Source organism: Erithacus rubecula, assembly GCF_903797595.1.
Source record: "Erithacus rubecula genome assembly, chromosome: 11".
NCBI lineage: Eukaryota > Metazoa > Chordata > Aves > Passeriformes > Muscicapidae > Erithacus > Erithacus rubecula.
The window spans coordinates 8,451,829-8,477,431 of record NC_136663.1 but is presented as its reverse complement, the minus strand read 5'-3'; the positions used below and the strand labels follow the sequence as shown (position 1 = coordinate 8,477,431).

Here is a 25,603-nt window from a genome sequence, read left to right as displayed (position 1 = left end):
AGTGAGTTACGTGGACCTTACCACTTATGAAGTTCAGTGATGGGACTCCCAAATCCTGCATGCTGCCTTGTAATTAGTCTGCAGTCAGTCAGGAACTTTGTGTACCATGCAATCAGTAATGTGAGTGATGTTTTGGGGTACTTGGACTCCTAAATAAAGCTTCACTCCATCTTCTGACTGGTGTTTCTTGCCCTAAGGAAGCCTCCTGTGACTGGCTAGCTGTCTCTGCATTGAGTCTCTGCTATACCCTCTTAACACCCACAGAATCATAAACTCTGTCCTTACTGTTCTTCTATAAATCATGACGGTGAACTGGTTTGAACTCAACAAAAAACCTCACAACAACAACCAAGCAAAAAACCTCCCAAAACCCCCAAACCAATGAGCAAAACCTCTTGGCTTTGTAAGGTTTGCTCTCAGAGAAAGCACTTTCTTGGTAGAACTGATTAGACCAGACCTCTGGTTATGAGTTACTGTTAGAAGTGAGGTGTAATTCACCTCAACAAATGAGAACTATTTCTAACAGTGATTTCAATCTGGAGAGACATCTCAAAGGACTGGGGGACAAGGATGAAATGAAACTTGCCCATGCATACTGGAAAAAGATTAAAAAGCTGACCTTTTCCTAGGTACAACTTTTATCTACAAGTCTAAGAGAATGACTTGCTGACTCAAATCCCACCATTTAATTTACACACAAAACTGCCTTAATCATGTTTTTAGTGAAATGGCAAAGCTGTTCTTCACACCCCTTTTTTGACACCTCTTGTTCTTCAATAACATGAGACAAGGCTTATCTCATCTGCCTGGCTTACATCATGGGCTGTAACAAACACTCAAAGTAAACACAGTATTCCTTATACAGTTCTACTTTCAAAAGGTTGCCCTTGTTTTATTCTGCAGTGCATATGCAGCCTTACACCTCTCTTTCTCTCTCCCTTCCACTGAATATTTCAGTTCACGGTGATTTTTACAGGTACATCAACTGTATTTTACACATGTTGAAACTCAATTGTCTACAAATATCCATAAATTTGTTCTTATGTGACCCTCAAGTTTGTTGTTACTTTCAATTTACTTCAGTTGCAAATATTATTAATGTAATTTTTCACAATTATAATGAAGATAAAACAGAAGTGAGCAGATAACAACATTTCAGCACTAGCATTTTATGGGCAGGGAGTTCCTTGTTTTGGGTTATTCACTGTTCCTAGTTCAAGGCTGCCTTTACAGCATGGTAAAGGCATGATCTCACACATGATGACAAATGGCTCCTTAACAATGTGTTAAAGGCAGTGTGTGTAAGACCAATTCAATTAGCATATTATCTTTCTTTTTTCATGAAGTTTTATTTTAGTACTGAAGAAAGTCCGATTTGCTGCTCACAGTACATTTTTCTCACCTGAAGGCATTTGGCAAATGAATGAATTAAGCTTTGAAATGTGCCAGAGGCAAAACTTTTAATAAAAAGGGGAGTGAATAGCATTTAGTGCATTTTGGCTCATACTCCAGGATTGATCAGGTGAGAATCTTTTTCTAGTTTCCCAAGTTATATCTCAGCAGGCACTTGGACAGGGCACTGTCTGAAAGTAAGATGAAGTTATTCAAGTGGAAAAGATAAGAGTATGACATAATAACAACAATAAAAGTTCAAGATGAAGATTAATATGAAAGTATTTTTATTCTGAGTGTTGCAGAACTCAAACACAGCCATGATGTGTCAGGTGGAAGTTCAGTCACTCTCGTGTTCTGACAGCACATGATTGCAGATGCCTTAGAAAAGTTTCTAAGAGCTCCAAACACTGTATTGTTATTAAACAACCCTAAAGTAATCTTTCTGCTGAAGATATATTCAGTTGCTTTTTGAATAGAAAGGGGGCAAATCTTGTGATGAGGCTCAGATTACCAACACAGCATGGGCAGTGCAACCCCCTCTGGCTCTTTTGACCCATCTCCCTTGCTGCATTTGACACCAGCCAGATCTTCCACTGGAAAGACAGCAAAAATTTCCTGTTCTTTCACCTTATGTTTGTCCAAGAGTTTATAAGCTTCCTCAAAAATACAGAAATAATTTCCCCAAATACACATGCTGGTGCAACAGATAACTTCTTTTTTTCAAAATGTAATCCTATAGATATCAGGTTCCCCCACTACACAGTGATGATTCACTGGTTCATACCATGAAGCCTCCACAGGGACATTTTAGTCTGGGCCTTTGAAACAAAACAGTTCCCCAAAAAACTTATTTGAACAGAAGTGAAAAAAAATCAACCCTTTCTTTCAATTTCTGGATGGATGCAGAATCTACCAACTTTTACACAAGGCAGTCTTTGTATCCAGTGTTTGCTTTTTCCTTCAGCCAGGGTAAATAGCTTCCCTGGAGTCTGGCATTTGTCCTGCTTATGGCTGTGGCACTAATATTGCTGCCCAGGAGAGGCCCAGAATGAAAGAGAAAGAAAAACACAAGAAGAAGATTAGCAGAGAATCTGGGTGCCAAACTTACCAGTGCTTTTTTGAGCTGTAACTTAGCAGAGCTGAGCACCATGTTAGGCAGCTCTTTCATATGTATCAAAATTAAATATTTTAGCCATTCTGGATTCACACACTCCTGCTATCCTGCAAATATGAAACAAAGCAGCCCTTCTGGAGTTCTGTGACAGGAACTCACTTTTACATGAAGGAATCACACTGGTTTAAACAGTAACACACCCAGTTGCACATCTTTCCCTGGCACAGACACCTGCAACCTGATTTCAAAACCTTCTAAACCGTATTATTATGGATGACAGTTCTACCTTAACCCAGAGACCTGAGGCTGTAGCTGACGTTAGTTAAAAGTGTTACAGTTAAAGCTGGTAAAGAGGATGAGCCAGAGTGTGTAGGCCCTGGAACATTCTTTGATATGCTGTGTCATAACAGGCTGGATTATTTATTACAGCTGTTGGTTTGTGAAAGCTCATGCTGCCCTCATTTCTCTTCTAGCCCTGCAAGCCTGCCAGTGCTGGGTTGTGCTGAAGCAGACCATGGCCAGAGCTGCAAGGCATGCCAGGATCTGATCAGTTCTCACTTCTCTGTAGTAACATTCTCCTCTATTTTATATGGAAAGAAGTTCAGAAAAAAATGATTTAATTATAAATACTTTAAATTCCAACATAAAAGCACTTTTGGTCCTCAATACAAATTTGATGCTAAGTTTGCAGCAGTGTTTACAGGCAGCTGTACTCAACTCCAACATTTGAATCCTTTCGAAAAGTAATTTGCATACAAGAATTCTGCAGCACTTCACTTTAACAAAGTTACAGCTGAGCTTGGCTGTCACCTCCAGTTGTGTGCTCAACCATCTGTGTCTCCTCTTGAGTTGAATCAGTGCCAAGGAGCAGCTTTAGAATTCCTGCATCACATCATCATTTATGTATTTTCTTATACTAAGTCACCTCTGCTGTGCCCTCATAATTACTGTGCTCTTCTTTGCACAATCTAGACCCTTAAAGAACAAATAGATGAGATTTTCCAAGTTCCCCATGAAAACACACTGGTAGTTGTTTCCAGCTCACCATGGATTTCTCTACTAATACTTGTGCAGGAAAAAAAAAGGGAGAGAGAAGCTTGATGTCATCACATCAAGGTGAATCCTGAAATAGAGTTTATATGGATAAAGGGTTTAGATGGGAGCAGGAAATGAAAGAGGGCAAGGGAGAGTTGAATGGAGATCAGGAAGTGTGATGTGGGTTGTAATGAAAAAGTAAAGGGCACAGAGAAAATAGAGACTATCTGAATATTCAGGTAGCCCCTAGAGGCTGCCTTCCAAAACCTCTACATTCCTGTCATGAAGTTAGCAGTGAAATTCACAGGCAAAGTGACTCTCTCAGCTCACTTTCAATGCCTCATCCAAACAGGATTGATAATGGGTGTAATTCTACATCATTAAAAATAAACAATTAAAAACTAACTAACAACTTGACAATATAATATAGCTATAATCAGGCTGCAAATTCACACATTCACATTGATAGTAAACACCAAGCTTAAGTTTCTTTCTTCAGCTCTAGAATAACTTGTTACCTAGTCATTAAGTTAGATACTTAAATCAAATTCAGATGTAAAGGCACCCACATTATAATGTGTTTCCTGGGATTTGGGTGTTGGTTTGACTTTTGGGCTTTTTTTTTGCAACCTGTTGACAAATTAAAGTGGCTAAATTCAGGACAATAAAACCAAAGTAGAGCTTTAAAAGTGCACTTTCTGCAGTCAAATTACTTGAGGTCATCCGGCTACTCGCAGTAATGGCACCTACTCAGCTCTTGCTGAGGTACTCTGCTGAATTTTCCTGAGGTTTGCTCAGGACTGAGCATAAGGATGATTTTTCTTAGCTAGTGTAATGAATGTAGCAGGGCCAAGGCCTTTATTAAACAGCTCTTTATTAGTGGGGGGGTCACAGGGAGTAGGCCCTACGCCTGCTGCTGCTGCTGCTGCCAGGCAACGCCGGGAGGAGGTCCTGCCGATCCCGACGAACGTAGGGATGGGAATCTCAGCCTCACGGACACGTCCAAGATCTCAATAGTGGCTCATTGGTCTGGGGGTGTCATTTTTCTTAACTGCCCTTAAGGTTGTGGTGATTAAACAGTTACAAAGGACATATTGCAGGTGACTTGGCTTGTTAGTTGAGATGATCTGTGAACTTGGGTTTGGTGTTGGTTGACTATTTTTGTGAATCTTTTCTTCAACAACAACTTCCAGTAATGGTGGTACTGGGAAACTTCTGGAGATTTACATATAGGGTGTGGCTAACTTGATAGGCAGGCAGCAGCAGGCCGGAAATGAGGTAAGGGAAAGGGCGGAAATGGTAAGGCCGGAAATGAGGTAAGGGGAAGGGCGGAAGGAGGAAGTAACTGGGATAGGGGAAATACAATAAACCAGGGTTTGAATTACATAGGGACTACATTTAACTGGGGAAAAGAACATAACAACTTGATCAAAGAACCAACAAACGAATGAGTGGATAGAATGATAAGGTAAGCAACAATCTTTTTAACTCTTCTAGCAATGTTGTTTTATGGTTTTCAGCTAAGACTTTTTACCACAATCCCCCCTCTTTCTCTTTGATCGGGTCTTTGACCCGCATCAAATCACAATTTTCGGTTTCTTGGGGGTATAATTTTTGTAGTTCTAGAAATTGGTTTAAAATTTCTTTAGCTGAATCATGTTCTGGGTTTTGGGTTCCGATCATCAAAATTTTAGCTCTCGTTTGATCAGTCATATTCCTTATACTGGTTTGTATAGTGGTATTTATAAGCCTAATTAGGCATGGGAGTAGGCATGGTAAAAATAAAAAGCTTATGACTGCACTTGCAACTAAAAAGACTACTTTTTTCCACCATTTATTTTTTAGGGACCAGAAGTCATCCCACCAGCTAGTGTCCATTAGAGGGGTCCATTGTTGGTTTCCTACATATGCTATTTTTTGGATTTCTTTAGATATGTTTCGTATTACTTCGCTTTTATCATCAATTTCCAGGCAGCATTCGGATGTATTAAATTTTCCACAAATACCTCCTTCATCGGCCAATAAATAATCTACTGCAAGCCGAATTTGATAGACCACTGCTCGGGTCTGAGTTAACTGTTCGGTAATGTGGTCTAATGCGAGGGCTGTTCGATTAGATATTATTTCTAATACTGCTTGGAGTCTGATGATTCGGTTCAGCATATAAATGGGAGTACGGTATCCCCACGACCCATCCTGTGCCCACGTAGCTGGCCCATATACTTCCATGATGCGTTCAGGTGTCCACACTTGTCCCTTCCATTTTTGAGTACTTCTTAAATTAATCATACTCCTTTTCTTTCGGTTAGCCCTTTTTAAATCATCGTACAAGGGAATTCCTAATTTAGACCCCGAATTTTTGGGAAGTAGGAAGAATGAAGGTTTTATAATCCCAATTGTACAGCTCCCGGCCCAATTTCCTGGAAGATTGGTATATGCAGTGTCTCCGCATATCTAGAATAGATACTCGGGTGCTGTCCAAAAGGTTTGGTTGGTTTCGGTGGGACATGACCAATACTTGGATAATTCCTCTAATCCCCAAAAGGGATTTATTTTCTTTCCAGCACATTCATGTAAATCATATCCTTCGTGATAAACACATCCTTTTTCCTTTTGGTGTATTGTCCAATATTTGTTTGGCTCCTTAGGTATCCACCTTATAATTGACTTTTTTATAGTTAGGTACCTTTTGCAGGGCATAGTTCCTACAAATGTTCTATATGGGTTTCCAACTCTTTTAATACATTCTTTTCCAATAGGTTTATATTTTAAATTCCATTGTTCTTTCTTTCGTTTTTGCTTAGGTAATTGAGATGTTTGGTTAGTTTGCTTCCATTTTAGAATTTCCAATGGGCTTGAACTGATCCCTTCCCATGGCCAAATCTCAGACATTTGTGTATTACCGCATACCCAGCAATTGGTTATATTTAATTCTTTACTAATTCTTTCAACTAAATCTGTGAATAAATTTTTCCCTAAAGGTATTTCCAATTCGTTTTCCTTTTTGGTATTTATTACTAATTGTTTTTCTTTGATCAAATCTATTAATTCTCCTTGATTATTTTCATGTTCAAAGCAAAACCAGGCTTCCCCTATAGGACATTCTCCGAGCAACCGCTGCCGAAAAGTGGCAGTATTCTTAGCAATCCAATACGTTTTTCCACTTTCTTGACAAGTGGAGATCTGGGAATGATTGAAACAGCTGGGATTCACGTTGGTGTGAATTCTTATTAGGGACTCTTGGGTCTCCCCATCATATATCAGATGGTAACACTTGCTGCATTTAACCTCTTCGCTGCTTATCAGGTTATTTGTTAGCAAGGCCAGCAACACTCCTCTCAAGAGTCCGGTATGAACTGCTTTCAGTCTCACCCGGGCTTGCCTCTTGGAGGTGGGGGTCCCCTTAGGTAAGATTTTACTTTCCCAGAGTTCTCTCATCCCCTTTTTATACTAATTTAGATGTTTTTAGAAAGTGTTCTGTAGGGGAATTGGTCTTTATGGTTTGGCAAACTTCTAATTTGAGGATTTCGACAGAGGATTGAATGATACTTACAATCGGAGAAGGATGTATGATACAGCAATTTTGTAACAACAAGAACTTTAGTGAACTACTGGGAACTTGAAAGACTACTGCAGGTGTGCAACAACAACGTTATAACAACAACTAGAGTTAACATAAACTGCGTACAGTAACACTTTGCTTTCAAATTGAAACTGTCTAAGTCTTTTCAGCTGTCTTTTTCTTTTCGCTTAAACTTAAGTTGGAGGTCTGTAGTTCCTTTTGTAATGGTCCATTCAGGTGCCTTTGGCTGAAATACTGTGGAGTCCGATTCACCAGGGGGAGGTGGAATTGGTCCTTTAATTTGTGATATGTGAGTCCAACCTTTTTCTTTTGTTCTTACAGCAGTGTGTGTAGTTAGGAGGACTAGGAAGGGGCCTTCATACCTAGGAGATAGAGATGTGTGACTTAAGGATTTAACAAGAACCCAGTCCCCAGGGTTGATCTGATGAGCATTTGAATCTAAGGGAGAGGTTTGGGGCAGGTATCCTTTTTTCTTTAGTTGCTCTATTGTTCTTCCAATGATTCTTAAATACTCTTGGGTGGCAGCTTCTCCTTCTAGATAGTTTGCAGAGCTAAAAGGGGTAATTAAAAAGGGAAGCCCAAACATCATTTCATAGGGTGAAACTCCTATGTCTGCACGCGGTCTGGTCCTAATGCGTAATAGGGCAAGAGGTAGGCATTTGAGCCAATTCATTTGGGTCTCTTCAATTAATTTTGTTAATACATTTTTCAAGGTTTTGTTCATTCTTTCTACTCGGCCGGAACTTTGGGGATGCCATGGAGTATGCAACCTCCATTTCATTCCCAGTGCTTCAATGACTCGATGTAATATATGTGACGTAAAATGTGGGCCTCTATCAGAATCGATGTGATTAATTAATCCATATCTAGGAATAATTTGTTCAAGGATTATTTTTATGACCACTTCTGAGGTTTCTTTAATAGTGGGGAAGGCCTCCACCCAATGGGTAAGATGGTCCACAATAACTAATAAATGTTTATATTTTTGAACTGGGGGCATTTCGGTGAAGTCAATTTGAACACTTTGAAATGGTCTTAATGCTAATTCCCTTCCCCCATATTCAATTTTTCGCATAACTTTTTGATTAGCTTTTTGGCAGATTAAACACCCTTTAGTTATTGATTTAGCCAGATTATATATCCCAATACAAAAATTTTCTCTGAGGAAGTGGTCACATAATCCTTGAACACCCCAGTGGGTCAGTTCATGGATTTCTGCCAATACCTTTCTGGCTAGACTTTTGTTTAAAAATTTGCGCCCATCTTTCATTACCCACTCCCCTTGATTTCCTTGATGTATTTCTAACTTTTTTATTATCTTTAACTCTTCTTCACTAAAAATGGGCTTTGTAATTTCTGATTTCTCTGGTATCTCATTTAATTTAAAGACTTCTATAGGCCCTTCGGAACTTAATGAGACTTCTTTGGCTATTTTGTCAGCATACCGATTTCCTCTTTCTTCTAAGGTATTTCCCTTTTGGTGCCCTCTTATGTGCACAACTGCAATTTCTGTTGGTTTGAGCAAGGATTCTAATACGGATTTTATTAAGGTTTTATGTACCAAATCTTTCCCCTTTGAGTTTAAATACCCGCGTTCTGCCCAGATTTTTCCAAATGTGTGGACTATTCCAAATGCATATTTTGAATCAGTGTAAATGGTTCCTGGTTTTCCTTCTAATGAGTCTAGACCTCTTTTTAACGCATAGATCTCACAACATTGTGCAGACCAATTGGATGGTAGCTTCCCCTTTTCTATCACTTCTAGCTCTTTTCCTTCTGCTCTTTTTACTACTGCATACCCAGATACCCTTTTTCCATCTACTACTCTAGATGAACCATCGGTAAACAATACTTCTCCATATGGCAACGGTGTACTTTGTAGATCTTCCCTTACTTTGGTTTGGAAATTTATAAGCTCCAGGCAATTGTGCTCTAGCTCTGGCAAGGGTTCCCCTGAGAGAAATTGAGCCGGATTAATACTTTTAGAGGTGGCCAATTCTAAATTACTTGCATTCATTAATATAATTTCATATTTTAGTATTCTGGCTTCTGTTAGCCATTGCTGGGCCCCTTGGCTGAGGATAGTCTTAATATCATGTGGAGTATATACTTTAAGTTTTCCCTGAAATGTCAGTTTTTGTGCGTCCTCTATCAAAATTACTGCAGCCGCAATTGCTTGGAGACATAGTGGCCATCCTTTTGCTACTGGATCTAATAATTTAGAGAGGTAAGCTATTGGCTTTCGACAACCCCCCCATTCCTGAGTTAGTACACCGTAAGCTACTCCCCCTTCAGTGTTCGTGAATAGTTCAAACTCCTTTGTGAGATCTGGTAAACTTAGGACTGGGGCCGAAGATAATTTCTCTTTTAATTCTTCTAATTGTTTTTCGTCTTGTGCAGTCCAATTTATGGGTTCAGGGTTTACTAATTTTTCATAAAGAAATTTTACACTTTGAGTATATTTGTCTAACCATAATTTACAGTATCCAAACAAGCCTAAAAGTTTTCGAATGTCATGTTTAGTTTTTGGGGTCGAAATGGCTAGTATGCCCGAAATTCTTTCGGGGCTTAACTTTTTGTATCCATTTCCAATTATATGACCAAGGTATGTCACTTCTGGTTCAACGAACTGCAATTTGTTCCGGGATACTTTTAGACCCTTTTCTCCCAGAAAGTTAAGGAGTTTTATACTAGTTGTTCTAACTAGCTGTTGTTCTTTTCCAGATATTAACAAATCATCTACATATTGGAGGATTCGTGTCTCATTTTCAGGGGTGAACTGGTCTAATAGTTCTTCTAGAGCCTGTCCGAAAAGATTGGGGGACTCAGTAAATCCTTGAGGTAGACGGGTCCACCTTAATTGTTGTTTTCTCTTCCCTCCTGGGTACTCCCACTCGAATGCAAACCAGTCACGGCATTCTTCTGCTAGCGGACACGCCCAAAAGGCATCTTTCAAATCTATGGTGGTGAACCATGCATGTTCCCTGGGAATTTTACTCAACAGAGTGTAAGGGTTAGACACCACAGGATGTCTAGCGATGATTTTTTTATTAATTTCTCTCAAATCCTGGACTAATCTATATTTTCCCTCTGCCTTTTTGACTGCTAAAATTGGGGTGTTATGGGGGGACATGCATGGTTCTAACACACCTTCCGCCAGAAGGTGGTCTATAATTGGGGCTAGTCCTTCTCTACCCTTTTCTGATATTGGGTACTGTTTTACCTTGACTGGGGTAGTTCCTTCTTGCATTTGCACTTTTATTGGCGTGATGTCTAAAAAGCCAGTTTTCCCTTCTTCTGCCCATACTTGGGGATTGATTTCACTTATATCTTTTTCGGTCAATTTCATAATACGCACAACCATCCTCCCATTTTCTGGAATAACTGCTATTCCTAACTTAACTTGTAAATCTCTCCCTAACAAATTCTTTTCTAAATGTGGTAAATAAATCATCTCTGCCACACACTGTTTAAAGTTTCCTTTTAACTCTACTCCTTCAATTATTGGTGCTTTGAAGGGTGTCCCTTCAGCTCCTATTACTTCGCACGTTCGATTACTAATATGGACTCCTACTGGAAGATCTTTCAAACTGGACCGATCAGCTCCCGTGTCAACTAAGAACTCAAAACTTAAATTCTGGGGACCAACATTGAGGTTTATCAAGGGCTCATCTAGATGTTTCATTGGGTCCCCTAAAGGGAAGAGCCCCTGACACCCCTAATCTTCCCCTCTCAGAATCTTTTCTAAATTTTCCTGTTCTTTTTCAATTGCTTCATCGATGGCAATCTTTTTACAGTACCTTTTGAGATGACCCACTTCACCACAGTAATAACATCTGCCCTGAAATTTTCCGACCTTCTGCCAAGGGTTGGCATTAGAACCTCCTGCGCCTGGCGCAATCTTAGGTTCTCCTTCTCTAGATCCACATGGCTTCTCTAGCTTATTTCCAGTTGCATTTATACATTCTCTAGCTATCGCTACCATCACTCGGGCGTTCGATTTCGCTTTCTCCTCTTCCCTTCTCAGATACACCCTTAGAGCCTCTTTAAGTAGTTCATTTATCCCTTTTTCCTGCCAGTCTTCCATCTTTTCTAATTTCCTTCGGATGTCAGGCCAAGATTTGGTGACAAAATGTACTCTTAATACTGCTTGGCCATCCGGACTATCAGGATCTATACTAGAGTACAGCTGAAAGTTCTTCCTTAACCGATTTAACCACGCGGATGGGGTTTCATCTTTTTCTTGTACTGCTCCAAAGGCCAATTTGGTGTTACTTTGGCGAGGAACAGACTTTCTTATTCCCCTCACTATTAAAGCTCGATAGTCAATCATATTCCGCCTCCCCTCTTCTTGGTTTGGGTTCCATCCCGGGTCTGTGAGAGGTAGTTTATAGTCACCCCGGTGGTCCTTGCCGGTTTTCCCTCTCCCATATGCGTAGGCCGGCTTCTCTAATCATCCTAACTTCCTCTGGGTTGAATAGTATATTTATAACTGAATTCATTTCTCTCCAAGTATAAATGCTAGGTCCTAAGAACTGATCTACCTGTTCGGCAATGCCTACGGGATCTTCCACTAAATTCCCAATTTCTTTTTTAAACCCTCTCACTTCTGAGGCCGTCAACGGTGCGTCTACAAACCCAAGTCTGCCCTCTATTCCTCCCATAGGGACTTCCCTGAGTGGAAACATCCTTTCTGCTTTTGCTGCCCTTGACCTCGTATTATAATATGGTCCCTCTGCTTGTGCCGGTACAGGGTTCTGTTGATTACTGGAGGAAGAGCTACTGTTGGATGGAGATAGACTCAGTTCCCAATTGGAAGGAGGTGAAGGGACACCTATTGGTGGAGGGGCCTGAACCAAGGCAGGAGGAATTGGGGTTTGTGGAGATACTAGGGGTGAAGGCAGGTTGGGAAGTGGGCACATAGGTAAAAAAAGCTGATTTGGAATAGGGGTACTAAGGGAAGGTGGTGACAGGGGAGTTATGCTAGATGCTTGAGGAGGAGGAGGAGGAGAATTGACAAGTGGAACAGAAGAAGGAAAGTAAGTGGGGGTGTTGGTGGGTGGAGAGGAGGTAGGAGGAGAATTGACAGATGGAGCAGAAGGAAGGTTATTGGAAGCATTGGTGGGTAGAGAAACAGCAGGGGGTTCGAAGGAAGTAATGGACGGAAGAGGAGGAAGAGGAGGTTGAAGGGGAGTGACGGTCGGAGGAGGAGGAGGAGGAAGTGGGTAATCGGGGGTATTGACAGGCGGGGGAAGAGGGGGAAGATAATCAAGGGGGTCCCATTTACTTTTATTTTTCTCTTCCTCGTTCCTTTGTCCCTTTTTCTCTACTACTTTACATATCTTTATTGGTTCTTCTTTTGCTCTACTCCCTCTCCAACAAGCTGCGTATTCAAGTTGTTCCACATTTGATCCTCCCCAAGTCTTTAAATATTGATTCAGCATTGTACACATCCATGGATCTTGGGTACCGAACCATGGCCATGCTCCTGGTAAATCTAACTTTGGCCATACTTCAACACAATAATGGATCATTTTTATTTTATCTAACTTTTTAGTAGCTTCACAAGTATCCCACTTATTTAACATTATCGCCAAAGGGCTATCAGGAGGGATGTTCTTTACATTTTTGTTCTCTTTCGCTCTACTCTTTTGACTCATACAAGACCCCATAGTGATTTTTCAAACGGGCCTAACAGAAACTCACTGTGCCTCTACTCGAAAGGAAACAACTGACAGGCAACTAAAGACACACTCAACAAAAAATCTGGCCCTTTCTAACTTATCGTATAATTTCTTTCTTTAAAAAAAATATACGGTGCCCCTACTTCAAAGCAAATTTAATGATGGGCAACTAAAACAGGGCAAAGGAAAGAGCTGGTCACTACTGGGGTTTACCTATATCCCCCTCCCTATGCTCCTTCCTGGCCCACAGTTAAACTGAGATAGAGCCGGTCTCTAACGGGGCCCCGGTCGCCCCCTCCCTCTACTCTTCTCAGTTCCACCGGTGGGAGTCAGGTAAGGTCCCAGCGGGGCCCGGATACCCCTTCCTAAACCCTTGTCCCTGGGGGGCTCGGTCCCAGCGGGGCGCCGGCTGCCCCTTCCTGCACCCCCCCTTCTTTGAAAATAAACACAGTGGTGGGTCCTAGCGAGGTTCTCTCCTCTTTCCCAACCTACAGAAACCTGGGTCCTAGCGAAGGTTCTCCTTCTTCCCCAAGCAAGAGAAAGCTGGGTCCTAGCGAAGGTTCTCCTTCTTCCCCAAGGAAGAGAAAGCTGGGTCCTAGCGAAGGTTCCCCTCCTTCCCCAACCGACAGAAAGCTGGGTCCTAGCGAAGGTTCTCCTTCTTCCCCAACCGACAGAAAGCTGGGTCCTAGCGAAGGCTCCCCTCCTTCCCCAACCGACAGAAAGCTGGGTCCTAGCGAAGGTTCTCCTTCTTCCCCAAGCTTGGGCCTAGGCCCCAAGGAGGCGCCTCTTTCACGCTGTAGGCCTTGGTAGGCCTCACTCGCTTCCCCCTTTTCCCGGCCGGCCCCCTCGCGGGAGTCCGGAACCGCGGTACTCAGGGGTCCACACTCGCTTCGGGGGTCTGAGCTGCCAGCCCCCGTCTCATCCACACCACACTCGCTCGCCTCCCGTGCCCGCCACCGGTCTACTTACCGGCGCTCCAGGCGTTGTCCTGGTTCCGCGCAGCTCCGGGTCCGGGGTGGCCAGCTGTCCCAGAGGGCCTCTTCGGGGTGGTGCCTCCCCCTCCGACGTCCTCTTCTGGGCGTGGCCTATCCCGGACGAGCCCCCAAGTTGTAATGAATGTAGCAGGGCCAAGGCCTTTATTAAACAGCTCTTTATTAGTGGGGGGGTCACAGGGAGTAGGCCCTACGCCTGCTGCTGCTGCTGCTGCCAGGCAACGCCGGGAGGAGGTCCTGCCGATCCCGACGAACGTAGGGATGGGAGTCTCAGCCTCACGGACACGTCCAAGATCTCAATAGTGGCTCATTGGTCTGGGGGTGTCATTTTTCTTAACTGCCCTTAAGGTTGTGGTGATTAAACAGTTACAAAGGACATATTGCAGGTGACTTGGCTTGTTAGTTGAGATGATCTGTGAACTTGGGTTTGGTGTTGGTTGACTATTTTTGTGAATCTTTTCTTCAACAACAACTTCCAGTAATGGTGGTACTGGGAAACTTCTGGAGATTTACATATAGGGTGTGGCTAACTTGATAGGCAGGCAGCAGCAGGCCGGAAATGAGGTAAGGGAAAGGGCGGAAATGGTAAGGCCGGAAATGAGGTAAGGGGAAGGGCGGAAGGAGGAAGTAACTGGGATAGGGGAAATACAATAAACCAGGGTTTGAATTACATAGGGACTACATTTAACTGGGGAAAAGAACATAACAACTTGATCAAAGAACCAACAAACGAATGAGTGGATAGAATGATAAGGTAAGCAACAATCTTTTTAACTCTTCTAGCAATGTTGTTTTATGGTTTTCAGCTAAGACTTTTTACCACAGCTAGGACAAGGGGATACAGCATGGCTTCATCTGGGAACCACAACATCTGGCTTCAAGTGCTCTCAGAGAGGAGAATATGATCAAGATCCCTGTGAGAATATCCATTATTTTCACAAAGACCAGAACAAAAAAAAATAAAAAAATACTGTTAGTCTGGATCTTGGCTTGCATCCACTTTCTGAATAGCTCCGGGATGGACTAATATCAACAGCCAGAAGGAGGTTTATACACTTGGGAGGAAATTCACGGAGGTGAAGGTGGCTGTCTCAGGCTGGCCTGCGGCTGCTGCAGCCTAGCGTGGAATGGCACAAACCCTGTAGGGGTGGGGCTGCAGGGTGCCCCCAAAAATGGGCTCAGTGTTGATGGTGGTCACTCCCTCGGGGAGCTGGAAGGTGAACGCCCGCAGCAGGCTGGCAAAGAAAATGAAGAGCTCGGTCCTTGCTAAGTGCTCTCCCAAACACACCCTGTGCCCTGCAGGGGGAAGAAGAAAGGACAGTGAGTATCGAGGAATTTTTCAGTTTCATAATCACTTAGTTCATTCCTGTTGAAAGCAGAGGTGGGTTTTGTTTTGTCTCGTTCAATGAGAGCACCATGAAAGCCACAGAACTAAAACTATGTGAATTCTTTCTCAAAAGAGTCCCATCCAATATCCTAGAAGACACAAAATGAAAGTCTCAGTGAAATCTGAGATGCTAACCTAATTTCTTTCTTGACCTGACAGAAAAAAAATATTTTGCTTTTACAGAAGATGTTGAACTTCAGGACCATATACAAAAATCTGCCAGCTGTTTGCACGTGCTTTAGTGAGTTAACATCAGTAGAGCAAAATTATTTGGTAGTGGAATTTGCAGTTGAACAGAGGCTTGGTCACTTCATAGGCAAAGCATGAAGCCCACTGTGTATTTGCCAGGATTCCCATTCCCTGACACCAGTGGTATGAACAGAAAAGGTGAATATTACATCCACATTTCCAGATAGCAGACAAATGCAAGGAAAAAAGAAGCCATTTGAATTAAGGAACCACTTCTGTATGGACATTTAAGTGACTATCAACAAACCAAAGCAAAACCATCAGCAGGAACCTTAATGCTAAGTATGATTACTAACTGTCTGTGCATTGTTACCTTGTTTCCTTCTTTTGCAACTGGATTTTCAATTCTGTAAGCAAGAACGTAATCCTGTGTTTATGAGGATGCCTTCTGCTTTTCTTTCAGCTTGTTTCTTGCAATTAATTCCAGTACACACAGGCCGAATTACTCCTCAGGAAACATAGCTACGTATAAAGAATACTACCGACAAAACCCATGTATGACTGCAGCATGCAGCCAGACTGGGAGTTTGGGAGTTTGAGTGGATTTCCTACCACAGTGTCCTATGAACAGTTTCTCAGCACAGAAGCCTCTCCTTTGGCAGAAACAAGCCAGAAATGCTCTTTAAAAGCAGCAAACAACAGGGGTAGAAGATGTTACCTGAAGAAATTTCATACTCTCACACTTCTGTATTCATCATCTCATCTGTTGAGTCAATTCAAACTGTCTGTGCATTTACCTGCTGAGAAAGGTAAGAAAGCTTCTCGAGGTATAAAGTTTCCTTCTTTATCCAGAAAATGGCCAGGGTTGAACTGTCGAGGTGTCTCCCACTGCTCAGGGTCATACAGAACAGATGCTATATTTGGTATAACAATGGTGCCCTGCAAAGAAGAAACTGTTGTTTCAGTTCCAATTACTAGTGCCTGTCACCCATCAGTTTGTGCCTGATGGATAAAATGGTTGCTTATCGGCATTTGAGTGACAAGTTAGGCAGAGATGTCTTAACCAGTGCTTTGGCAAACCGGTTCCTCCTCTCAGCCCATCCCCTGCCAGGCAGAGCTGGTCTCTGCAGTTGTGATGATGGACAGGAACCTGAGGCTTCCCTGGCAGAGGCCTTATCAGCTATGTGAGCACCTACATGGTAAGTAAAAGACCTTTTTCATTCCTGGAGCCACAAATAGTAACCCTTCCCCAAGCACCACATTCCTGAGTTTGATGGAGAGTCGTTTATAGATGGAAAACTGATTACAAAACTGAAATGCCTCTCTGCCAAAGAAAGAGCAGACGATGAAAATGTATCTGTACCTTTTTGACAGGGAATCCCAGTAGTGTTGTGTTCCTCACACACAATCTGGGGACACCAACAAAGACAATGTTGCTGAAGCGCTGGATCTCATGGACCACAGCATTTGTGTAGGGCAGTTTTCTCCGATCCTCATAACAAATTAACTGGGAAGGACCCAGAACAGCATCCAGCTCCTTCTGCACTTTTGCTGTGGAGAAATATTCACCACTTCAGAGGAGAAAAATGCATAAAAGACTTTAGCTGGTCACTTTTCTTGGAGCGACAGAAAAATGTATTATTTCAACATAGTACATTAGGTTTATATCCTGTGATTTAATATTATTTAATTAATAATTTAGCATAAAAGGATAATAAAATAAAAAGGAAAACCACACCACTCTCACCTTGGATGTCTGGATGCACCACCATATAGAGCAGTCCCCAGTACAATGTAGTGCTTGAGGTCTCTGATCCACCGAGGAAAAGATCATTTATGACATATACCAAGTTTTCTTCATCATACTTGGGCATGGCCCCCTCTTTAGACTGCAGATGGTGATAGAAAGTTGAAGTTAAAGCATAAAAATTTGGTTATCCTGTATGCCCTCTGTGTGAGAGCTGTGAGACTTCCACAGCTGGCATGTATACAAAGAATAGTCAAACTGCAGTTTTTGATGTGTACTGAGAGTTCAGTAGTTTCTCAAATAGGCACTGTAAGTCTGCATTGCTGTCTTTCATGAGGTGGATTATTCTTTCATCACAAAAAGGCAATTCTGTGCTTGATGACTTAATCACAAAAACTTCAAAGCACACTGCAAGTTTGCCTAGAGTGCACTTATAAGACAGTGCCCCATAATGTGTCACTCCTTGGCCTTGGTATCTAATGGTATCTAATGCCAAAGGAAAATGTATCTGAATAAAAGGATTTCAACAGATTATTTTGAGAGTAATTTCTTTTCTCACTTCAGGATAAATGTGAACTGATGGGCAAGAGGTACACATGTATTTCCTTCTGAATAATAAGGGAGTAAAATAAAAACACAATTAGAGAAAATACATTAGGCAAAACCATTTTCAGACAAACAGATGGCAATGAATTGCACCACTGACACCAGAGAACACTGCATCTTTGCCTCTAAAATGCTTATTTTAATAAATCTTGTCATAGTCACTCAGATACTAGGTGTAAGATGGTGTATCAGCTCCTTTCAGAGCCCATGAGCCAACACTGTGAGGACACAGCAGCCTGACTAGCTGAAAGCTTATGACCAGAGGTAGAAGCTACATAAACTTCATCTACCCTAGGAAAGAGATGTTACTTTTATCTCCTGAAAGGTTTGAAGCCGAAACCATAGTACTCTTGGCAGAGCCACTCTGGCTCAGAGTCACTTCCAGCTATGGAAAATAATATAATAATATAATAATAATAGCCTGGGCAGGGAAGAAGATTAATGCTGATTATGGCATTGTGTGTGAAATTGTTTTCTAGGCTGTCCAGTTTGAATATAAGGGGCAAGCCAGCCATGCCCCAAACAGAAGGGAAATTAGAGTCAACATAGGGATAACGATTGCCTGCCAAGGGAGAAGGCAGACAGTTATGTGGCATAAATAGAGTCAGTGTTGGAGCACATGCTCTGGATCCCAAAGAAGCATGCCTGCTCTTTCAGGGCAGTGATTTGTGCATCTGTTTAATCCCACTGTAAACATGAGCCTTGCTGTAGAAGATGAGGTGGTCTACCAACGTTATGTAGCCTACAGGAACAAACTGTCTTGTATTTATTACAGGATTGAAGTATACTCATGGATATTTATGGAAAGCAGATGAGAGCTCATGGGTTCAACTCTTGTCATACTTGATGGTAATTCATTCACATAACCAAAACACAAAACTGGGTGCCTTTCTGAGACACATGAGTTAGTAATCTCAGGATACTGTATTGATGTTAAGAAGCTTATGAAATGTAAGAAACTATGGTGGAAGGGTTATACTGAGTGATTTAATGGTCTGTTTGACCTCATACTTCATAACAGCATGACCAGCCAGAATGAACACTTACTTTCTCTATCTCAGCCAGGTAGAAGTCGATGAAATCCTGTGGTTCAGCTGGTATCCCTCTCTCTACATGCCTTCTGATCTCCTTTCTTGCAAAAGAGCTCAGGATATCATAGCAAGCCAATGCCTTCTTATGAGGCCCAGGGAGGCAACACAGCAGCCAGGGCAGGATTTCATACATCTGCAGAAGTGACACACAAGGGGTACCATGAATTCTCTGTCACTGAGAAAGCTGCTTTTAGACATACCAAGAGGCTGAATTGTTCTGCCCAGAAACGTTGATAGTGGAATAAACAGATTGGCATTTCTTTGAGCAGATTTTTGCTGTTGTGTGAGAAAGCTTAAATAGCAATTTAAAACAATTCCAGGGGTTGAGGCAATTCTGCCAACACTCTGCTCATGTCTCTAAGTTTACTTGCCTAATGAAATCAATATGTTACCTCACTTCTGCACAGCTGGAGACCCCAGCTCCCACACATTCAAAATGTAAGGACATCCTTTCTGGATACCATGGGGCTACTAAGATTAACAGGTCTGCAGCCTCAAGTAACTGTCAGGATTTTTGGAGCCCACTAAAGGAATTATGGTCTGAGTATCACTCTAAGATAAGGTAATTTAGCTTTCCTAGTCAGCGTCCTTGTGACTTCTGAGGAGCAATAATTGTTCTGGGCGTTAACAGTATTACACCCTCAGCCTGCTGAGTGTCTTTACACAATTTCTCAGCTCTGTGCACTGTCTGTCTTGGATAGTTCTGTCTGTGCAGCATCTGCCATTCCACCCTGCTCAGCAAAGAGCAGTTCTATCTCCTCATTCTTTCAAACCTAGCAAACAAAGTCTCTCTAATTTTAAGTGACAGTTTGTAGGTTACTTTATTATTGCTTCTCCTTCTTTCTTACCCTTCAGAACCACAACAAAAGATGTCCAAGACCCTAGAATATGTCTCGTAGATTATTACACTTCAGAACTGCTGTAACACTTCACTGGATCTAAAAGGAAAATAGTGCTGGAAGTACCCTAAGATCCTGTTTGTCTTTTTCATCCTGTTATCTCTTAGTTTACACCAATCCCCTTTCCTCTTAACCTTTGCACTGAAATGTTTTAAACTCATAATAAATGAGTTTATAATAATTAATCTTATTAATTAATCTCATCAATTCCTCAGATGTTTTGTAATTTAATTTTATACTATTACGATTTTTTCCATTCTCATAACTCCAATCCACAGTGCTTACAAACTCTTGCAGCAGAATATCCTGGACCTCCTCTGTATCTTAAGGTCTCCTGCTTTTGATCATCCACAAATTTAATCTACTTTTGTATTTTTAACTATGGAAAAGTTGTATAGTGCTAATCTCATAGGACAGATTTGTTGAATATCTTTACTGCCACATCAGCATTTTCGTTTGCCTTTTCCTATAAAACTCAAATGCCAGTTAGATTTGCTATGCCATCCACATTCCCCATTACACACAGCTTGTCCCTCTTTAAGGGTCTACACCACATAATATAATTCAAAAGGAATACCTCAAGTGCACTTCAAAATGCTTCAAGTGCAAAGTTGGTCTTTATGGTGTTTTGTGGGAAGAAGCTACAAAAAAATCTCTGACAGTACTTGAATTGTGAGACTGTCAGAGAATGTATGTATTGTTTTTGCAAAGTGTGAATGGTGAGCTATAACACAGTAAGGAAAAGATTATGACAGTGATAATGAATATGATAAAGATAATGAATATTTTATCATTTGTGAGGTAGGGGAAAAAAGAAAATTTTCAGCATATGATTTGTAGAGTGATAAAAAGCAGAAGAGTTCAATGATACCCATTTTTGGAGGAGAGAACTAAATAGAAGTGAGAGGAACAGCACTGCAGAATTCAATTATATTACCAACTCCAGCCTCAAATTAAATTTAGATGTTTCTGTTAGTAGTTTCAGAAACACCAAAGGACTTAAAGCCCCTAAGCTTGCAAAAAACCCAAGAGGGTTCTTTAAAATGGCCTTAAAACCAAAGATGCAGTCATAAGGTCCCTCCCCAAGGACACTTCTTAGCTCTCAGCCTACATTTGCCTGTTGCTCTGTATGTAGTGAAGACCCATTTTTGTATTTGCTCTTTCACTTTCTACCTATTTCAGAAAAGAACAGCATGTGATTTACTCACCTGATGAACAAAGCTGCCTGCAAACTTGAATATTTTCTCTGTAGCACGGATCAGTTCATGGAAGGTTTTGTCCTCATCAGAGAAGTGATATCCAAAAACCACAGCACATATTACATTTGAAATAGAATGGAAAAGAGGGAAAGAAGGATCCACAGGTCTTCCTGCAAACACAGTAACTGGAATTTACTCTCAGTGTTTTTTTCAAGTGATCCTTATACAGATAGGACTAGATGTTGTTAAAGGCTTAATAAAATATTCTCTTTATCCAGCTGCTGTATGAATGAAGACAGAGATGTGGCACTAATATGAATTAATGAACATGAAACATAGTCTTAAAACAAAGAACACTGTAAATTTTTTCCTCATAATTCTAAAACAATTTCACAGCCTTTCCTGTGGAATAACATTGTACAGCTAACATCTCTTCTAGGGTATCACATCAAATCTGCTGTCATCAGCTGTGAGGAGGAAGAAAAGAGGGAATGTGAGAAGGAAATACTGCCACTGGAGATGAACTAAGGGAAGTCAGTGGCAGACATGTTCAAAAATGCAAAGAGCTAATTATAAGGAAAACCTGGAGGAATGTGGGAAGGTTTAACAAGAAGAATAGACAGACAGGAACTGCAAAGTAAATACAATGAAACTATCACAGTCTCAGTTGTGAGCAGTATATCGTACCTCTGATGACTTTTTCTAAAGTTATGAAACATGTTCATAAAAAAGTGATTTGGATAGAAATCATCCTATCATGGACTCTAGGATTAACCTGATAATCCATTGAACTTTTCTCCCACCTCCTATTTTCTTTGTTTCTTTTGCCAATAGTTACTTAACCAATAGTTAATTAGCCAGATAAACAATAAAATATGCACAGCTCCTAATGTCCTTCAAATTTAAGGAAATTACTAAGCTCTGCAACACTCTTCAGTTACCCATGGCAGGCAGCCTGAGAATGGTTTGGCTGTGCAGTTCAGCAGCATCGTGTCATTGTACAATGTATCACAGACAAATTATCAGCCCAAGGAGGTGGAATTTCAGAAATTTCCAGCTTCACTAGATGTATGAAGAGCTATATAAGAAAGAAATACTTGTGATTTCAGGCTCTGTCTGCTCTTGTGCTTTGGGAAGTTTGGATACATCACCTAGAAGGGGTAGGTAAGTTTGCATACTGAAGATATGGATCCATATCCAGACTGAAAAGTGCCTCTCAGCAGGTAAGATACCTTTTAGGTTCACAAAAAACTCCACCAGGTGAGAGGCCTCCTCTTGCACTCGATGCTCCAGGCCTTGTTTCCCCATTCCCAAGTTGCGCAGAGTCATTATTCCAAAGCGTCTCTGCTGCTTCCAGGAGCGACCACTTGCAAGTATAATACCTGAGGGTGTTTGCTGGCATGTTAATATTTGCCACAGACATGGAACAACTCATTTCAACAGATATTATAAAATACATGGAGTAAATCAGGGAATACACTGCTATACAAGTATCTTTGGGTGAAATTATTGGTAACCAAAAATCATAGCCAAACATATCCAAACTTTTACTAGACCACTGTTCTTAATATCAAATGTAGTTAATAATTGAAGAGAGCAATCTCAGGATTTTCTGGCTGCACCATTTCTTCATGTCTTAAAATACCTCAGAACACCTTAAGATGCCTTTTTAGGAGATCTGCTTTAGCCATACTCAGGTAATCACACTCAAGACAGGAATAACTGGATGAATTTCCACAGAGTAGAGTTCAGGACAGGGTATGTTTATAGAGATATAGACCAATTAACGTGATGTTGAAAGCTGAGGTGATGAAGATGAAAGATAAGGGACATTTGGGCTCTGTTTGTACTCTGCAAGAGATAACACTCCATTAATTGTTAGATTGCACTCCTGGTCACCTGAAGAGCCTTGAACTGCTGCTGTGAGGGTGAGGCTTTACCTAGCTTTAAACAATCTGTGTCTGCTTTGGTTTAGCAAATGCAGGGGCAGGAGAAAAAACTGCAAACTGCTGGAATACTCTAAGAAGTGCTTTTCCTGTGTTGCAGGCACTCTCACAATCAAACAGTACTCACAAAATATTCGGGGGTGTCCACAACTACAGAAATATGAATTCTGAAACAGGGTTTTATAGGTCTCTTGCTCATGATGGAAAGTGTTTGGCAGCCATAATGTGTATGGTTACCAAACAAGCATTGCATTTATGTGAAGTGCAGCAAAATCATGTGTGCCACAATGGTATGGTGTGATGAGGGCAAGATTGCTGGGTTCTGGGTAAGATCACATACATACATCTTGAATATAGCAAAAAGGCCACATAGAAACAACCTGGAGAGTTTCCTAGGCTAGGGAAAGCTCAGTGCAAAAGGCACCATGGCAAACAGTAAGATATTTTCAAAAGCCAGTGGAGGGCTTGAACAGTGCCTGATGGAAGATCATTCTGAATGGGAGGGCAGAGTCTAACAAGGCAGAGTAGTTTTCGAGTCAACATCTTTTACATTATTAATGGCAGGAAAATCTCACCTTTTCCTTTGGCCAATGCTCTGAAGAAAGGTGACACCAGCCTCCCAGAAACATCTTCAGGGTGTGTGGTCATGCCATCCTTCACTGCTTGAAATCCATTCAGTATAACCACTGGGATCCACCCAAACCACAGAGTGTACATGTTACCATGAGTTTTTGCCAGCTGTGGAAAGTGGAAAAGGTGCCAGAAAAAGAACAGATGAATCCCCATATATAGATCTCAAACAGACATTGCACCTGCTATTCACCATCTCTGTGGACAGTTTGGTACTGAAAACATCATCCCCATGCATATAATTGTAGCTAGAAGCAGGAAGAAGCTGTTTTGCTGAGACTAGGGTTTTCTGCAGCCAATTTTATTTACCCCGAGGGGAAGTTATTTTCTTTTCAAAGCACATTCTGCAGCAACTCTGCAGAAAACTTTTTAGAAGAAAGAAAACTTTTTACTTTATGTTGCATCTCCTCCAACCCCAACATTTGTACCTTGTTAATTGAGCAGCCACACTCTGCACCACCCTGGGGCTCTGTGCCTCCAACAAATCCTGCCTTTGCAAAACGAAATAAGCTGAAAAAAACCTGCACCATCTGTGTGCTCCAGGAGAGGACATGGACACAGAAATTGGCCAACAGCCATGAAGTGACAGTGGGCTGCATTTGGGTCCAGGGTTTCATCACAGAGGTATCCAAGCAGGGATGGGTGTATGCCAGGGAACTCCCATCAGGAGTGAAAAAAGCTTTGTACAAGTATGGGCTCTGCTCCAGCACAGCCACAATGATACAAGAGAGGTGGCAGACAGTGTCTAAGGTGCCATGAAAATTGCATCCAGTTGATCACAACAGACACTTGCTTCTCCTCATGTTTATTTAGATTCTGGCTTTCCTCTCCCTGCTAGAGCATCACAGCCTCTGCTCTGCACCCATGTGTGCTCTCAGGCATCCACCTGAACTAGAGGTCACCTGCAAACCATTAGAGGAATTATTGCAGCTGTCACTAACAAGTGACAAAGTTTTCAGGAGTTGTAGGAAGATGGGGAGCAAATGCCCCTTCTGTACTACAAGCATACATGCACCATCTTACCCACTTGCTGATCAAATTAGGCAATGCCAATGAGCATTTTAAAAAGTATCACATAAGGATAGCACTATAGTAGGTACAGCTTCACACTTAGCAGTGCAGAAGCATATTTTAGATTATTGGTATTCTCCAAGTTTAATAACAAGTCATAAACTATGTCCCTAAGTTGACTTGATTCTTAAGGGCATTAAGTTTTTCATGAAGACCACATATTCCACATAAGAAGGTGACTCAAAAGTAGGAATCAATTGATCTTATGTGTTCACACCTTGTCTGTAACTTTCAGAGACTTAAAACCCTCAATTAATCACACTTTTTAAAGTCATGGCTAAAAATAACCAATTAAGAGGAGCATATTAAAAGAAATACCTCCATCAGAAGATCCCGATGAAACTGAAATTTCAAATGCAGCAAGTTTCCAAGCAATGGGAGAGGAGTTGGTCCAGGAGGGAATTGCTTGCAAGCTTTTTGCAGCCTGAAAAATTCAACAATTAACAAAAAAAAGATCAGGATTATAAAACCTTGTGTTATTGTTAGCATTTCTGAGCTAATTTATTGGCTGATTTATAGCTGTCTCTATCAAAAAGGAGGTACTGGAGCTGGGAAAAAGTAATCTTGCTTCTTGTTCCACCAGTTTTGTCTGCAGACTGAGTTCTACAAAGTCCCAGTTCCTTTCCCTCCCTCTGTCCCTCCCTCTTTATCAATGCCTGCCCTTTTCCTGCACCCCATTATTTGCCATACTCAGATGTGTCAAGCTGATCCCTGATCAAAAGCACATTTCTCTGTGCTCACAGCAAGTCTCAGCATGGAAACATGGAATCACTTGCACTCAAGGTATTTTTCCTGAAGCTTGTGTCAGGGAACTGCTGCTGTTTATTGGGAGATCTGGGCTGGAGTGACAGCAGGTGAGAGCCCTTGCTGACACTGGACATGAGAGGAGTGAAACTCAGTTTCATCTGCCTGCCAACTTTAAAAACAGACTTGGTGATTCACCTTAGAATGACTTAATTCAGATTATGAATGTTACATATTGATTAGACTACACAGTTAAGTAGGACATAGTTACAATTATATAGAGTATATGTT

At 41.4% G+C, this 25,603-nt stretch overlaps 1 protein-coding gene across 1 annotated transcript; it reads right to left on the bottom strand.

The window, feature by feature from the left end:
* Positions 1–1,649: 1,649 nt before the first annotated feature.
* Positions 1,650–25,057, bottom strand: LOC306806184 (cytochrome P450 2J6-like; the record flags this gene model as incomplete). Its single annotated transcript, XM_079314668.1, has 10 exons — positions 1,650–4,365; positions 14,624–15,099; positions 16,177–16,318; positions 16,743–16,930; positions 17,127–17,268; positions 18,780–18,956; positions 20,931–21,091; positions 22,154–22,303; positions 23,443–23,605; positions 24,887–25,057. The coding sequence occupies 9 exons, from the start codon at positions 25,055–25,057 to the stop codon at positions 14,921–14,923; spliced, it is 1,473 nt and encodes a 490-aa protein (XP_079170794.1). The 3' UTR covers positions 1,650–4,365; positions 14,624–14,920.
* Positions 25,058–25,603: the final 546 nt, after the last annotated feature.